The 16,254-nt window shown below is 48.6% G+C and overlaps 1 protein-coding gene across 1 annotated transcript; it reads right to left on the reverse strand.

Moving 5' to 3' along the window:
• Positions 1-9,718: 9,718 nt before the first annotated feature.
• Positions 9,719-10,702, reverse strand: TMEM174 (transmembrane protein 174). The gene is made up of 2 exons (XM_004586264.2): positions 9,973-10,702; positions 9,719-9,821 (listed from the first exon to the last, which is right to left on the reverse strand). The coding sequence occupies exons 1-2, from the start codon at positions 10,602-10,604 to the stop codon at positions 9,719-9,721; spliced, it is 735 nt and encodes a 244-aa protein (XP_004586321.2). The 5' UTR covers positions 10,605-10,702.
• Between the last annotated feature and the right edge of the window lie 5,552 nt (positions 10,703-16,254).

Below are 16,254 nucleotides of genomic sequence, written 5' to 3' on the forward strand. Positions count from 1 at the left end.
TATAGAGAGAGAATGATGCTGGCACACTGGTATAGCTAACACAGCATTGATGTTGCCCTGGCCCAGAATGCCAGCCAGCCATTGGCTCCTTTTCTCCCAGCAGGGTAACCCTGCCTAGGGACAAGGTAATTTAAGCTGTTGCCTAGCTAGGGAGGGGCTGTCTGTTCTTTACAAAGGCAGAAAAAAGGTAAGAAGAGTGATGTTGTTGGTTTTTAAAAATAAATATTTATTTATTTTGAAAGGTGAAGTTACACAGAAAAGGGGGAGACACACACAGAGAGAGAGCCTTTGTATGCTGGTCTACTCCCCAAATAGCTGCAACAGTCAGGGTTGGAAAAAGCCAAAGCCAGCAGTCTGGCATTTCATCCAGGTCTCTGATGCGTGAGGTCCACATGCTTCAGCCATCATCCATTATTCTGCAAACATATTAGCAGGGAGCCACAGCGCGAGCGGAGCAGCCAGAACACAAACTGGTGCCCATATGGCATGCTGGCACCATAGGTGGCGAGTTTTACCTACTTTTCAATAATGCCAGCTCCTATTGTTTGATATTCTTGCAAATTTCTGTAGCATTTGACTCAACACAGACTTAGATTGTCTCTGCATTCAATCTGCCACAACATGCCCTTTTGGCTGAGTTCACCAACACAATATGACCCCATGCAGACAGTGTGATTGGAAAATGCTGAAGTATTTCAAAACTGTTTTCAGAGTATTGTGGATATTTTCTTTTGGTGCCACACCAAACTTCAGGTGGTGATTATTTCAAGTTCAGTTGTGATGTGGAATCTGAAATCAACAGAGCTTTTGTGCTGTTACATCCGAATCCATGGATCTGTCTTGGGTGCTACGTGGATTTTCACTCACCCAGGAAGGACACTGTGATAGGATGTGGTAGCCATGTACAAAAGCCCTGCCTGTCGAATTCTGGGCACACGGCAGTGGACAGCACTGCTGATCTCAAGAGAGGAGCCCGTCGTGCGGGTGTGTTCAGGTTGACAACAACAAATACATATTCTCGAAATTTCTGAATTTCACTTGAAACTCTAAGTGTGCCCATGGGCAGTGGCTATTTCTATTCTGTGGCAGGCTCACTTGGTCCAGCTTTAAGAAAAGGCTCTGGGACCACTGTCTTGGCATAGTAGGCTAATCCTCACTTGCTGCGATGACATCCCATAAGGGTGCTGGTCTGAGCCCCGGCTGTCCAACTTCCTACCCAGCTCTTAGGACCTAGGAAACCAGCAGAGGATGGGTTAAGTCCTTGGACCTTGCATGCACATAGCAGACCAAGAAGCTCCTGTTTTTTTTTTTTTTATTTATTTATTTTTTTTTTTATTTAGGCATGGCCCAGCTCTGGCCATTGTGACTTTTTGGGGAGTGAACCTGTGGATGGAAGATCTTTCTCTCCCGTCTCTCTTTTTCTCTGTAGCTCTGATTTTCAAATGAAAATAAATAAATCTTTTTTTTTAAAAAAAGAAGAAGACAGAAAGAAAGAAAAGATAGAAGGAAGGAAGGAAGGAAGGAAGAAAAGGCCCCCCCAGGAGCACAGGTCTGACCAGCTCTGTGTGCCTGTCATTCCGACTGTGTCCCATGGCAATGCGGCCAGTTGGCCTTGCCCACCGTTCAGGAAGCCACAGTGCTGTAGGTGTACCTTTTCAAGTAAAACGAGTTCATTGTCTTTTTTTTAAATTATTATGTTACTGTGAGCATGTGGTTTTGAAGAACATAATTAGTGGTGGGCATTTGGGGGGCTTGTAATGGTTTCCTGCGACTGCTATCACAAACAACCACAAACTGGGTACCTACAACATCAGAAATTACCTCTCCCCACTGCTCAGGACTGAGTTAGGGTGCTGGGCAGGGCCACACGCCCTCTGCAGCTTCTGGGCACAACCTGGCCTATCTTCTTCCAGCTGCTGATGGCTGCTAGTGTCCTTGGGCTTGTGGTTGCCATCATTCGCATTCTGCCTGTCTCTACCAGGCCTGTTCTTCTCCTGGGTCTTGCTCCTTTTCTTGTCAAGATTTATTTATTTGAAAGGCAACTACAGAGGGAGACAGAGCGAGGAAGGGAGAAACACACACACACACAGAAAAAAGAGAGAGCTCTCCCATCCTGTGGTTCACTCCCAAAATCCAGCAAAAGTTGCACTAGGACCAACTGAAGCCTGGAACTCTGAGTCTCCCATGTGGATGCAGGGCCTCAACACCCAGAACCATCTTCTACTGCTTTTCTAGCTGCATTAGCAGAGAGCTGGATGAGAAGTGGAGCAGCCAGGCCTTGAACTGATGCCCATATGAATTGCAGGCATAGCAGAAGGTGTCTTAACTCACTGTGCTACACTTCTGGCTCCATCCTGCCTCCAAACAAGGATACATATGGTTGCATTTAGGTCCCAGAGCCTCAATGTAATCACATCTGCCAAATTCCCTTTTCCAAATAAAGTGCATTTAATAAGGATTAAACCTGATACCTTTGAGTGCATGGGAGGTGATTTTGCGTCAGTTTCAGAGCAATCGCTTGATTGACACCAAGCCAATAGATTGATTTAATGGTGCTCCTGTACAAGCCGAATTCTCTGCCACACAACCCAGGAAGGGAAGGTCACCCCTGCCATATCGCACAGGCATGGAGGACTTACCAGTCTCAAGGACAGATGAAGTTAGAGACTCCAGCAGCCCTGGGTAAGCGGTCTCCCCAGGGGCAGTGCCTGGGGCCCCAGTTCCTGAGACAGCAGAGCAGAGTCAGGGGGATTAAGAGCAAGAGCTGTGGCCTGAGGGTCCCCAGAGAGCTGGCAGGAGCGGAGGCAGGGAAGCCAGCAGGGACAATGGGAGAGTGACTGGGGACAGGGCCCACACATTCCTGAGATGGCATCAGCCCAGCCCGGCAGCAGTCCAGGCTAGGCAGCCAGGAGCACTGGCAGGCATGGGCAGGGCAGCTGCAGTCCCAGATTCTCCCAGCCCTGTGGCCCCTCTGCTGGCTGCTCTTGGAGTGGGAACAGATGGGACAAGGTTAACCCTTTGGACCCTCTTCCACCTGAGAAGCAGGTCCTCTAGGCTACTCTAGATCAAGGGACCAAGGCTGGTGGCTCCAGCGTCACTGGTGACCGTCTGTCCTGAGAAGTTTTCCAATTTGCGATAGCAGTGGCTGAGGGAGGACACTCTCCCATTCAGAGTCGTTCGTGTGGATCTGACCATGAGCCACTGGGGCATCACGCCTAGCCAGCGGAGGACTCAACCAACTACTCTGTGTCTTCAAGATCTTGCGTGTACCAGGAGAGCTCTGTGCTCCACAGAGAGACTTGGTGTCCACATCTAGTATTCTCCATCTAACAAAAGATTTATGTCTACATAACGCAACCCAGGTCTCCCGCCTCGGAGGCGGGGACCCAGGGACTTGAGCCATCACCCCTGTTCCCGGGGTCTGCGGTAGAGGGAATCTGGAGCCGGAGATGGAGCTTAGTTATGAACCTAAGAATCCCTGGGAGAAATGTGAGTTTCAGCACCTTAACCGCTAGGTGAGTGCCCAGCCCCAGTGTGTGTAGGGGGTGCGGGGGGAGTCATGTGTGCTTATCTACGACATATATAAGCAGCAGCAATGGACATGAACACTGGGACCCAAGCAGATGAACCGCCCGTTGAAGTACAATAACTATAAATAGGTATTAGATCAATGTGGTAAAAAGAAACTCATTAATTATTGTGGAGAAAAGTGAAAAATAGGTCTTCTACTCTTCACTGCAGAAATCATAACTGGTTTTTAGGTATTCTTAAAAAGCAAAAATAATAATAATAAAATAAAGATGGGACCTAGCACAATAGCCTAGTGGATGAATCCTCACCTTGCATATGGACACTGGTTCATGCCCCAGCTGCTTCACTTTCCATCCAGCTCCCTGCTTGTGGCCTGGGAAAGCAGTCGAGGATGGTCCAAAGCCTTGGGACCCTGCACCCGCGTGGGAGACCCGGAAGAAGTTCCTGGCTCCTGGCTTCGGATGGGCTCAGCTCTGGCCGTTGTGGCCACTTGGGGAGTGAATCAGAAAACAAATCTTCCTCTCTGTCCCTCCTCCTCTCTGTATATTTGACTTTCCAATAAAAATAAATAAGGAAAAAAGATGTTTATTTTTATTTCGAAATAGTTCACAGAGAAAAGGGGAGAGAGAAAGATCTTCCACCCACTGGTTTACTCCTCAACTGGCTACAATGGCCAGCCTGGGCAGGCTGAAGCCAGAAGCGCCGTCTGGGCATCCCACATGGATGGCAGGGCCCAAGCACTGGGCCACCATTGACTGCTTGCCCAGGCCATCGGCAGGGAGCAGCTGGGACGGGAACCAACACCCTTATGTGGTACTGGTGTTCCAGGCAGTGGCTTCACTGGAGGTACCACAGTGCGGAGCTAGTTCTTAGGTATTCTTTAAGAGCTAGTCCACATAAACAAATGAGCATGCGTAGTATCTCTCTATAGCCCCCTTCCACTTTTGTTCCTCTAATTCAGGCGTTGGGTACGTGCAGCCCACAGGTCTAGCCCTGCCAAGGCACCCGCAGGAGGGACCTGAAACTCAATACCTGTCTAGCAGACTCATTTTAAAGCTGATAATTTTGTGCAGCCCGTGAAATGATGTCCTAAAAATCCAAGTGGCCCTTGGCATGAACGGGACAATCTCCCTACCTGGCTTCAGGCACAGCTTCCGCAAGCACACATCTGGGTTCGGCTCCTGTGATTTTTACACGGGTAGGTTTTGTGACAAAGAGCAAATTTGTCGTTATAGGAAAACTTCTAGAACTCAGAGAAATTATTTTCTTACCAGGCAATCTGATAATTAATCTTCTTTAAAAGTCTCAGATAAAGTTCCCTAGCTAGGACCTTTCTGCACTCCCCAAGGTAATCCGTGAAGTTGTCTCCACTTCTCATCAGTTCTTCGGAGCAATCCAGCCACGGCTGATTTACTGCGCTAAGTCTCTGTTGATCTTAGAACCAACTGCTCGCGCTCAGGACCTAAAACGCTTGATGATTTACAGGTAGTGAGTGGCAAGAAATGTGTAAATCACCTTCCATCATAAGTGAGAGTGAATGGCTATACACACACAAGCTTAACATACTTTCACCTTCAAGAAAATAGCCACCGGCCTGGCCAGAAAATAGACTCATTTAATGTCAAGGAGACTCAAAGACTTGTTGATAAGATTTCAGAGTCAATAACCTTGATAATGTGTTAATGTAGGGCAAGAGGTCTTACCTCTTTACTGCTTAATAAGGAGAGGCTGGTTTCCTGATTTTGAAACCTTCAAGGAGTTTTTTTTTTTTTTTTTTTTTTATGGTCCCTAAAGGCAACAACCCACAAAACCACATGTTCTTTTATTGAAAAAGGTCTTCATGGACCCAGCCAAAAATGTCAAACTTTATTGCGCATTTCTGATACTCAGGAAGCTATTCTACAGCAGATAATTCTCAACTAAAGTAGTCAAAGATCTCTCTTTTCATTTTTTCTACACCTGTTCTTAAAAAAAAAAAAAAAACTCTAATAGTATCCTGAGAGTATAAAACACACTGTACTAATTCCAAGGGAATCCTTGAGTTTCAAAGAGCCGACAGAAAAGAAGATACAAAAGGTAAAAACAATCTTGAAAAAAAAAAATTAGTTTGGGGGAGTGAAACTCAGCCAGTATGAATCTCCTACTGTGAGCAGCTTGACACCTGCTGACCCAAATGTAAGGAAAAGACAGAGATTCGGGATATTTTTAGTAAAAGTCTCAAATTGTTCAGGACTTGGCTAAACTAAGCAAAGACGACAATTAGAAAGGAGAGAATTAAAACTGGAAATATTGAGCATCGATTGACTAGGATGGTATTAGGGGATTACTGCAAATGTCTGAAATGACAAGGATGTTGCATTTTTTGAGCTTTTACCTCTTAAAGATGTACAATAGAATGTTTTAAGATGATGTGATCTGATGGTTTGGACTTGCTTTTTGGAAAATCCAGTGAGTGGATTAGGAATGGGGATAGACATGACGCGGGATTAACCCTTGATAATTGACAACTGGTTGTTGCTGAAGTTGAGTGAGGGCTGTGTAGGCTGTCACACACGGGTTCTCTCTCCTCTGGGATTTGTTGGAAGTTTTTCATGATGTGAAAGTTACAAAGCAGCTAACTAACGAGTGAGAAATGTCTTCACCCATTCATTTCACATTAGATTCTCCACAGGCCTCACACAGTTTGTGTTTAGGAATCTGAGTGAGTCCACCACCAGTGTGCGGGCTGGGACAACAGGGAGGAGACCCACGAGTCCAGCCACAGCAGTGTTGGACGCTGGCCAGAGGGTGTGTACCCCTGGGGTTCAGTGAGGAACTTCTGTCAGGGGGAAAGAGCCACCAAGCTGCCATTCTTTGCTGATCCCGCAGTGAGCAAGACTTGCAGGAGTCCCAGGGGCTGAAGTGGACCCAGACACCGGGGGCCAGCACCTCCTTGCTTCTTACATCACCACGGGGGTGGGGGCGGGCGGGGAGGAATGAGAAAAGAGCTTAGAAAAGTGTGTTTGGGAACAGAGCAGCCACACGCTGACTTTGAAGCTTGTCCTTGGACCCAGCCAGGAGGTGACAGGGAAAGCAGCTGGACTTTCTGGGAGTGTCGCTGAAGGCAGTAAATTGCAGATGCTCAACAGCCCCGCCCCGCTGGCCTGGGGGCAGGAGTGGGGAAGAAAACGTCTTGGCCTCTGGGCCTCCTTTGTCCAACCTCGAGCTTCCCTGCCCCTGCCCTGCCCCCAACATCCTCAGCTGGGAGCAGTCTCTCCAGCCAGAAGGCCCAGCCCCAACAGGTTCCCAGGAGACATTCCTGCCACCCACATGACCCCTCAGGGGTGCTGAGGCTGGGCCTGGGTCCGGGATGGCCCTCAGTGCTCTGGTCCACTAGCTTGGATTGTAACACAAGGTCAGTGTTTCATCCTTGGCTGCCTTCTGGGTTATGCCCTATGCGACAGGTACTCAGGGTCTGATTGGAGCACTCAGCTTATCAAAAACTCTACTGAGCTATCTGACAAAACTGACAAGGCTCCAGCCCAGTCATGGAGCCCCTAAGGCACCTTCCCAGAGCCAGGCTCCTGTCCCTACTGATGACATAAGGGATGAAGGCAGACCAGCATCCTGGCTCCCAGCCTGCTGTGCTTCAACCCTGATAAGAATCAGACAGGGACAAGGGAATGAAAGACAAATATCTAGAAGACAAACCAGAAATTGCTGGAATGCAGCACAGTCCCAGAGCCATACAGCGGCCACCTGTCGCGCTGGCCTCTGCAGTTCCCCAGTAAAGAAAGAACAGTGGAGCGCGTGAGTCCTCTTGCCCTGGATGGCAGCTCTGCTGGAGGCTGGAACAGCACAGAAAGGAGATGCTTCTCACTCTGCCAGCAACCCCCACCCTCTTTGTTTCATGCATGGCTTCTGTCCCTTGAGGTCCCAGCACCGTCCCCACAGCTCCACAGACACGGCCCTCTTGCTGTCCGCATGCACAATCCAGTCCTACCATCCCCTACTTCTTTGGATGAGTTCATAGTCCTCTCAGAGGAATCCGAGAATAACTGCTCAGTCAGGAATACAGGCAAGAGCGTTCACCCGTGTCTGTCGGCCCCACGGGGCTAACAGCTGGGCAGAGCTGGCGTGAGCCATGGCGGCCCTGTGCCGGCTAACTCCCACAGCATGGTGGCCCCAGCCTTACAGAGTAGTTCACTAACTAGATCTGTCGGGTGAATGAGTGGCCAGCTGGAACTGCCCAAGTTCCGCCTTTGAAAGCATCTGTGACCTCTGCGGGCGCACTGGGACTCTACAGCAGGTACCTAAAGAAATTGCATATCTTGAGCTCAATACTCCCCCTGGCCACTTCCTGGATCGCTGCGTGCTTCCCTGCAGCTTCCCCTAGACAAACAGGCTTGCACTGCCCTCCCGGCGTCCACGCTCATGACGCTTGCCTGCCCGCCCGCCCGCCCTTTATCTCTTTGGAACTACCTTGGCTATAGCCAAGCCCAAATATTTACCTTGTCAAGTGGGTGACAGTGGGGAGGGGAGGAGGAGGAGTGCAGGGCCCTGAGAAGTGTCATCGTCCAGTCGGCATGCTATCTGTGATGCTCACCTGTCCTTGTCACAACATTTCCTCCCCTGAACCAACAACCCTCAGCCAAGATCTCAGGATCTCAGGAACAGGTAGAGAACACTAGTCCAATTAGTCTGTAAACCACGTCTTCCCCATCACCTTCCATCATCAGGCACAGAAAGGAGTACACAAACATCTTAGCCCTACAATACAGTTTAAATCACAATGCTATAGCAAGTTCATTCCATTCATATTCTTGGAAAATACAGTCTTGTGATAAAAGCGAAAATCATCCTACCCACAAGCATAGAACCCAAACTCGAAAGAATGAGTGCTTCCTGCTCTCCCTTAGGGATAAATCAGCCTTACTTTGACTACCTGTCCCTTTGTAGCCTAAGAAATCATTACTTTTCTAGCTTTCAACTGTCTCTTTTCAATTTTATTTCAGAGACAAAGAGGCAGAGAAACATGCAGAGTTGTCCTGTCTACTGATTCGGTCCCCAAATGTTTGGGCAGAGCCAGACCAAAGCCTGGAGCTGGGAACTCAACTCCAGCTTCCCAAACCTGAGGGTAGGGACCCGAGGGCTTGGCGCTCAAGTTTGGCCTCCCAGGGTGCCCATTTCCAGGAAACTAAAATCCAGAACAGAATTGGGACTTGAACCCAGGCACTTGAGTATGAGAAGCAGGCATTGCAAGCACAGTCTCAGTCGCTGAGCCGATATCCACCCAGATGTCTTCAACAGTCTCGAGTCTGTTCTGAATACTGACCACACAGTTCACATTCAAGATGATTAAGACCACCTAAGTTTTTGTTTGTTTTAGTAAAGACGGGAAGTTTAACTTCGTCAAAAAGATTGCTTCCATAATTCATGATTTTCCAGGTTGCTGAGGTCTCTGGGTGCCTAGCAAGTGCTGTTGTGTGCCCCCTGCCCTGTACCAGCCTGACAGGCTCAGCCCCGGGGAGGCTAGGAGTGCCCCCTGCTCACCACCCATCAAGGTTCAACCTTGCCAAAGAGAATACCAGCCACCAAGAATCACCAGGACCCAGAGACAGTGTCAGGCTTTATTCATGCCATAGCCTCTTGTTTGCCTTGTATGGCATAGCCATCCTTACTGTAGACATTATTTGTATTTTATTCTGCTGTGTTTTAATTATTTATTGCAGCCTTGAAGATGCCTAGAGTCTCCGGGGGGGGGGGGGGGAGACCAAAGGGGCATGCGGGTCAAGCTTGGGACCAAAACTGGGCACTGGGAACTCCATTCTGCCCCTCCGTCCTTCCTGGCCCTGTCCCCATTGTCCTGGAAACTCCCCAAATCTCAGAGCTCATAACTGCCCCTGGCTGCTAGGGGGCCTTCCCACGGGGATGGGGCTGGATGACAGACCAACAGGTTAAACCTTGCAAGGGGAGTTGCTTTTTTTTTTTTTTTTTTTAAATCTGCTTTTTTTGGTTTTGTTTTGTTTTGCTCAGGGGAGTTTCCCCCAGCCTGGCCTAACCTGTAGTGATCCATGCCATTTAACCCCCCACTTCCCCTTGTCCCTCATGTGGCCTCCACTGGGCAGCTGTGTGGTTTGCCTTCCAAGGCCACAGCCTGTAACAGCTCAGCTGCCGGGCATGTGCTGCCCCCTTCATATGATGCTCTCTAGTGCGGGAGGGAGTAGATCTCTTCATACGGTGGGGGAGAGAAGCAGGTGCAGTCTCCTTCTCCCAGATGTGACTCCTCTTGCCGGTGGTCATGGCTGCACCTGAGACAGGAGCAGGAAGCAGAGATGCATGGCAGCCCAACACCTGTGCCCAACACTCCGTGGCCACCCCGGGTCCCTGCCCCCTACCCTCAGGTACCATGTGGGGATAGCTTATAAGGGGACTCACCCCAACCCCCTCCCCATGTCATACCTGTGGCTTCCACCATCCAGAACAAGTGGGTAGTCCCCATCACCCACAAACGCAGCGTTGCCTTGAGGGTAGATGGTATAATATTGAGGAGGACTCGGCACAGGGGCCATGACCCCTGCAGCAGGGAGGAGTCCGCATGGGCTTCCCATAGGCTGCAGGTACGGAGTGGTGGTTCCCAGGGGCTCCTGAGACGCATAAGGAGGAGGGATGTACTGTACCACCGTGGCTCCGTGGAAGGTGATGGGCTGATTGATGCCAGTGAAGACGAATGACTGGCCTGCCGAAGGTGGCTCCGGATCCAGGGCCCTCTCCTCACCGTCTTTGCACTGCTGGCAAGAAACCATCTTAAACTTGCACACAGCAATTAGCATGAATGTGACCCCAACCGACAACAGAATAGGTCCAAGAAGTTGAGTCCATTCGAAGTGGGAGACGCCTTGGTACTTGATCCAGCCCATGACGGTGAATGTGAGCCCCACCAGTCCCAAAAAGACGCCCGAGAAAAGCAGGGTGGCTCCCGCCTTGTCGTCGTCAGACACCTGGATGTCGGCGGTGCTGGGAGTGTAAGGGGTGACAGCAAACACATTGAAAGGGAAGTCATCCAGGCGGTTGCTTCCCAGCCCCGGCTCCATCGTCCTCCACGCGCTCCAGTGCCGGCTCCTCAGGGTACAGGGCTCTGAGAGCCCACGAGTCGCAGGTGCAGAAGAGTTGCAGAAGAACTTTGGGCTTCTGTGGTTAACAGAGTATAACATGCCCAGCGCTGGACTTTGTTTAGAGGAATAAAGGTCTGAGAAGTGAAGCCTGAAGTTGTCTGATAAATGGCCAGGAAGCAGTAGTCTCTGATTTAGAAGCCAGGGCTGAGGCATCTCTCCGATTCACTTCACTTGTTTGTGTGTTTAAACACTAACCTGATCAGATGCCTTGTCGCAGCCAGGGAAGGCTCTTCTCTAGGCTCTGGTTTCGTACTCGCACAACCAGACTTGCAGAAACGCCAGTGCTGCTGTTACCACTTGCTTGGGGACCTCACCTCCTTGGCCTGCTGGTCACCCCATGAGTAATAGAGGCAGAATCCCTGTTTTTTTCAACTGTTTGTGTATTCCTAGCAACCTCAGGAATCCCTGGTTACAACGACGCCCGTCTTCTTTCCGTTGCTATAGTAGAATGCCACAAATCAGATGCTTTATAAAGCAAAGGAGTTCACCTCTCACAGTCCCCAAAGCTAGGAAACCCAGCACCAAGGTTCTGGCACCTGTCCAGCATGCGATGAGGGTCTTTTTGCTGCATTGCAATGCAACAGGGGCATCCCACGATGAGACCTGGTGAGTGGGTCAGCTCGGGTCCCCTCCTCTTCTTATAACACCACTAAAGGTTATGGGTTGGGTGGGGGTGGGACAGCCTCTTGACCTCCTCAAACCCTAATGGCCTCCCTAAGACCCTGGCTCCAAATGTCACTAGCATGCAATTTTTTAAAAAAATATTTCTTCACTTCTATTGAAAAGTGAGATGTACAGAGAGGAGGAGAGAGAGGAAGATCCTCCATCTGATGATTCACTCTCCAAGTGGCTGCTCTCTCACGCAGTTGCAAGGTCCCAAGATACTGGGCCGTCCTCGACTGCCCTCCCAGGCCACAAGCAGGGAGCCAGCTGGGAAGTAGGGCCACCGGGCCTAGAACCGATGACCATATGGGATCCCAGCACATGCAAGGCAAGGACTTTAGTCCCTAGGGCACCATGCCAGGCGTTAAATTTTCAAGACATGACTTGAGAAGAAAACAGTCCAACCGTTTTGCAATGCATGAACTTTAGGAACTCTCCTTGCAAAGCTCTGGGAACCTATTCCTTCCTGTTCAGCCTCTTTGCTCTCCGAACTTGGGTGCAGCGATTTCAGCAGGTGGGAAAGGAAGGCTGGCTTGGGAAATCTGGCCACGTTCCACATCGCTGGCAGAGACCGACTTCACATCAGGTGGGACATGACGAGACTGGGCCGCACTTCAAACCCTCTCCTAGTGGTAACCTTGTAGTTCTTGCAATGAGCCATGAAGACTTAACACACACACACACACCCCGCGCCCAGTTTCAAATACTCCAGGGTCACTGTTTTTGCAGAGGCAAAAGCCAAGTTCCTAATTTAGGGCAGTAATAGAACCAAAAGTTCAAAATCACCCCTAAAATGAGTGCAGGGTCCCAAGGCTTTGGGCCGTCCTCAACTGCTTTCCCAGGCCACAAGCAGGGAGCTGGATGGGAAGTGGAACAGCCGGGACATGAACGGGCACCCATATGGGATTCCAGCACATACAAAGTGAGGACTTTAGCCAATTAAGCTACCAAACTGGGCCTGGGATGTAACAATTTAAAAAAAATAAGTTTGCAAACTGAATTCAACAGCAAAAATAGAAATATTATGCAACGTAATTGAGTGTAATTTATTCCTGATATGCAGGAATGGTTCAACGTACAAAAGTCATGGTGGCACAGTCGCTTAAATTGTCACTTGTAGTGCCAGCATTCCAAACCCCGGAGTCAATCTGCGTTCCAATGTCTCTGCTTTTGGATCCAGCTCCCTCATGACATGCCTGGGAAAGCAGTGGAAGGTGGAAAATGTTTGAAGAGACCCCATGGAAGTTTGTTTCCTGGCTTCACCCTGCTCAGTTCTGGCTGTAGAGAACAAGTTGGGAGAAGGAAGATTTTTCTTTTTCTGTTTTTATCATTTTGCCTTTTAAATAAACAAATAAGTCTTTTTTAAAAACCCAAGTAATGCTTCCCATTAAAAGACAGACATGTATGTCCGTTTCAAGTGACACAGGGGGGAAAAAATGCTAACATTTGCTGACATTTACTATGGGGCCAGACACAATTCTAGACATTTAATACACGTGGTATGATTTCATCCTCTTAACAATCTGATGACTGCCAAGGAGCCTGTGCTGCTTATCAACCCCCCTGCTACACACAGCTTTAACTCAGAGTCAGCAAAGCACACTTTGCCTTCGCCGGCTGGCTGCCAGTCAGGCCCTGCCAACAGGGGCTGCTGGATGGAGAGGGCAAGGTGGCAGGTGGAGGGGGGCTGGCAAGAGGAGAAGGCAGTTCCTGCTTCCTGTTTTGTTTGCTGTGCATCGACATCACTGCAACTATAGCTTTTTACCCAGAAGTTCCGGTCCAATGTTTCCACCCTCCTTTATCTTGCCTCTCAGCCAGCCTCACTGTGTTGGTGTTGCGCTGGTACCACTCAGCGCATCTCAGGTGCTCTTTAGCCACACCCCTGGGTCACCAGCACTAGGTGAGGGGCATCCTCTACTCAAAGAGCCAGCTCCCAGCTCCAGGGGTCCTTCTCCACACTTCTGGGTTCAATGACTTTCCTTTATCCTTCAGTCCATCTTCAAGGAACAACGTGTTTGCTCCTTGGAAATGGAACAACAATGTGTTTTTGCCTTTAATTAATTGTCCTACCTTACATCATCTTGACTGAAACAAGCGATATAGTACCTTCTCCTTGCACTGAATCCCAACTCCTATATCTTCAGCTAGGGTTAGGAAACAGACCTGCATAGTTGGGATCCTGGAATGGGCGTGATCCTATTAGCTCCTTGGCAATGGCAAATGGCATGCAGGAGTCTGCAGCGTGTAGTGTCAGTTATGGCAGGCTGTCAGGAAACGAGGGCAGCACGCATGCGACAAGAGCCAATCGCCTGTCAGCAGCTCAGTCACACTGGATTGCTCCCATCCAGGAGCGGCGGCACTCGGCCCTCACCAGAATAAACACATGATTTGCTTTCCCTGACTTCCACGCTTTGGCCACCACCGTCCCTGGACCTAAAGAAAGCCTCCTACCCTGTGATGTCAGGGACTTGAGTCCACAGCAAAGCCAGTGTGTGCCTCAAGGGTCCCAAATTTACAGTGTTAAGTGGTCTAACTGCATACCCATCATCCCCAAACCAGCTAACCCGATGGGTGGGATGGCTTCTTTGAAGACTCAGCTGTAACACCAGGAAAGAGAAACCCCCATACAAGGGCTGTGTCCTGGTGTGTTTCTTAGGAAGACTCTGGGGAAGGGAGTATAGCGTGCAGAGAACGCACAGTGCAGCGGTGCAGGGGGACACTCCAGGGCACACGGCCTAAGGGCAGTGAGAGCATGGTGAGGTGCAGGGGGACACTCCAGGGCACACGGCCTAAGGGCAGTAGGGCAGCGGAGTGATGCTAAAGAAGACAATCCGCAGTGCAGAGGACTAGAAGGCTCAGCTCACTGCACAGATGATTCTGAAGTCTGGAACCACTCCTAAACCAGTCCCAATGGAGGGTCTGCCAACCACTGTTCTACTGAAACCCCTGGAGAGCAATGTTTTAGTGTCCCTTTACAAATGAGAATGTGTGGTACGTGTCTCTCTTAGCATAATGTGACTGCAAATGATTGAATTACACAACACCACATTTCCAGCATCCATTCATCTGACAACGGACACCAAAGTTGACTTCACTTCTTGGCCATTGTCAACAGCATTACAGCTAACAAGGACATGCAGATGTCTCTTTGGCGTACTGATTTCAATGCCTTTGGGAGCACATCACTAGTGGTACTGCTGAGTCATATGGCACGTCTAGCCTTTGAGGAAATGTGCTACTGTTTGCAATTAGTGGCTGTATTAATTCCCATTCCCACCATCCGTATGTGAGAGTTCTCAACATTCTCAGTAGCGTTGATTGCTTTAGCCTTTTGGATAGCGATCATTCTACCTGGGGTGAAGTGATATTTCAGTTTTGATTTTTTCTGTAGCAATTGGCAATGCTGAACATTGTTTTCATACACTGCTTGATGATTCGGATATCCTCACTTGAGAAATGTCTGTTCAGCTCATTTGCTAATTTTTAGTTGTGTTTTCTGTTGCATTGTTGGTGTTGCTGAAATATTCTGAAAATCCCTTTTTGGATGACTAGTTCGCAGCTGTTTCCTCGTTGTCTTTAGTCTGTCTCTTCACGGTGTTGATCGTGCCTGCCTCCTTTGCGATACAGAAGGTTTTAAATGGATGTAAATAGCACCAGTCATGATTTATTTTGTTGCCTATGCTTCTGGGATTGTTTGTTAAAAATCAGTGTCCTGAAGAATTTCCTTTGCTTTATTCCAGTAACTGCGTAGCTTTGGGTCGGATATCCAAATCTTTGATCAATTTGGAGTCAGTTTTTTGCTATCACAAGGAATAGTAGTCAAGTTTCTTTCTTTTGCATATTGATATTGAGTTTTCCCAACACCGTTTATTCGACACAATCTTCTTTCTCAAATGTATCTCTTGCTGTCTTTGTCAGCAATCAGTTGGATATAGATTTTGTTTCTGGGTTCCCTATTCTGATCTTTGTGTTTGTTTTGACGCAGAGCCATGCTCCTTTGGCTACTATAACTTTGTAGTATGTTTTGAAGTCAGGTATTGTAAGTCCTTTAGTTTTGTTAAGGTTGTTTTGGCTGTTTGGGGTCTTTTGTGGTTCTAGGCTAAGTTTAGGATGGTTTTCTCTATTTTTGTGAAGAATGACATTAGTATTTTGATAGAAGGTGTGATAATCTATAGATGATTTGGAACAATAGGGACATCGTCACATTATTAACGCTTTCAGCGCCGGAACTCAGTGTCATGTAATTCCCAATTTATAGGTCATTCGCTTCCTTTGATTATTAAGTTTATTCATATTTTTTGTGACTATGGTGAATGAGATTACTTTCTTGACTTCTCTCTCAGTCATTTCATTATTGGTATATAAAAAAGCTACTGACTTTTTTGTATGTAGATTTGGCATCCTGCAATCTTACTGAAGTCATTTAGCTTTGAACAGAATTTGACCCTTTGCTCTGATGGAATGCTTCTTTTTCAACCATAAAAAATAATACTTCTGTCCTGAGTTCAGAATAATCTGGTTTTTAATGGTCAAAGTCATAATCTTTCAGCGCGTGTTTATTGAAAGCACACCTATTCCACACACAGTTTCTTTGTTTAACACTTGCTGCTGCTGTTCCATTCCCCTCAACAAGACAGGCAGAGGCCAGTTCTTTGGGGAGACTAGCTTGAACAATGCAGGGTCTGCTGAGGGCATCTGAGACCCCCTCCTCTTGGACTGTGCCTTACCACAGGAGCAAGCATGGGCGTGACTTGACCGAGAGCACCGGAGGTAGGAGCTGCCCTGAGGGCTCCCCACCCCCCCGCCCCGTGTGCAACTCCAGCAGATATGGAACTAACCAAATCAGGGACAAGATGTCACTCCTTCCCATGGAGTTACAATAAACGAGAACAAGTCAACTGAAGCC

The sequence above is a fragment of the Ochotona princeps genome, chromosome 28 (assembly GCF_030435755.1).
Source record: "Ochotona princeps isolate mOchPri1 chromosome 28, mOchPri1.hap1, whole genome shotgun sequence".
In the NCBI taxonomy this organism is placed as follows: domain Eukaryota; kingdom Metazoa; phylum Chordata; class Mammalia; order Lagomorpha; family Ochotonidae; genus Ochotona; species Ochotona princeps.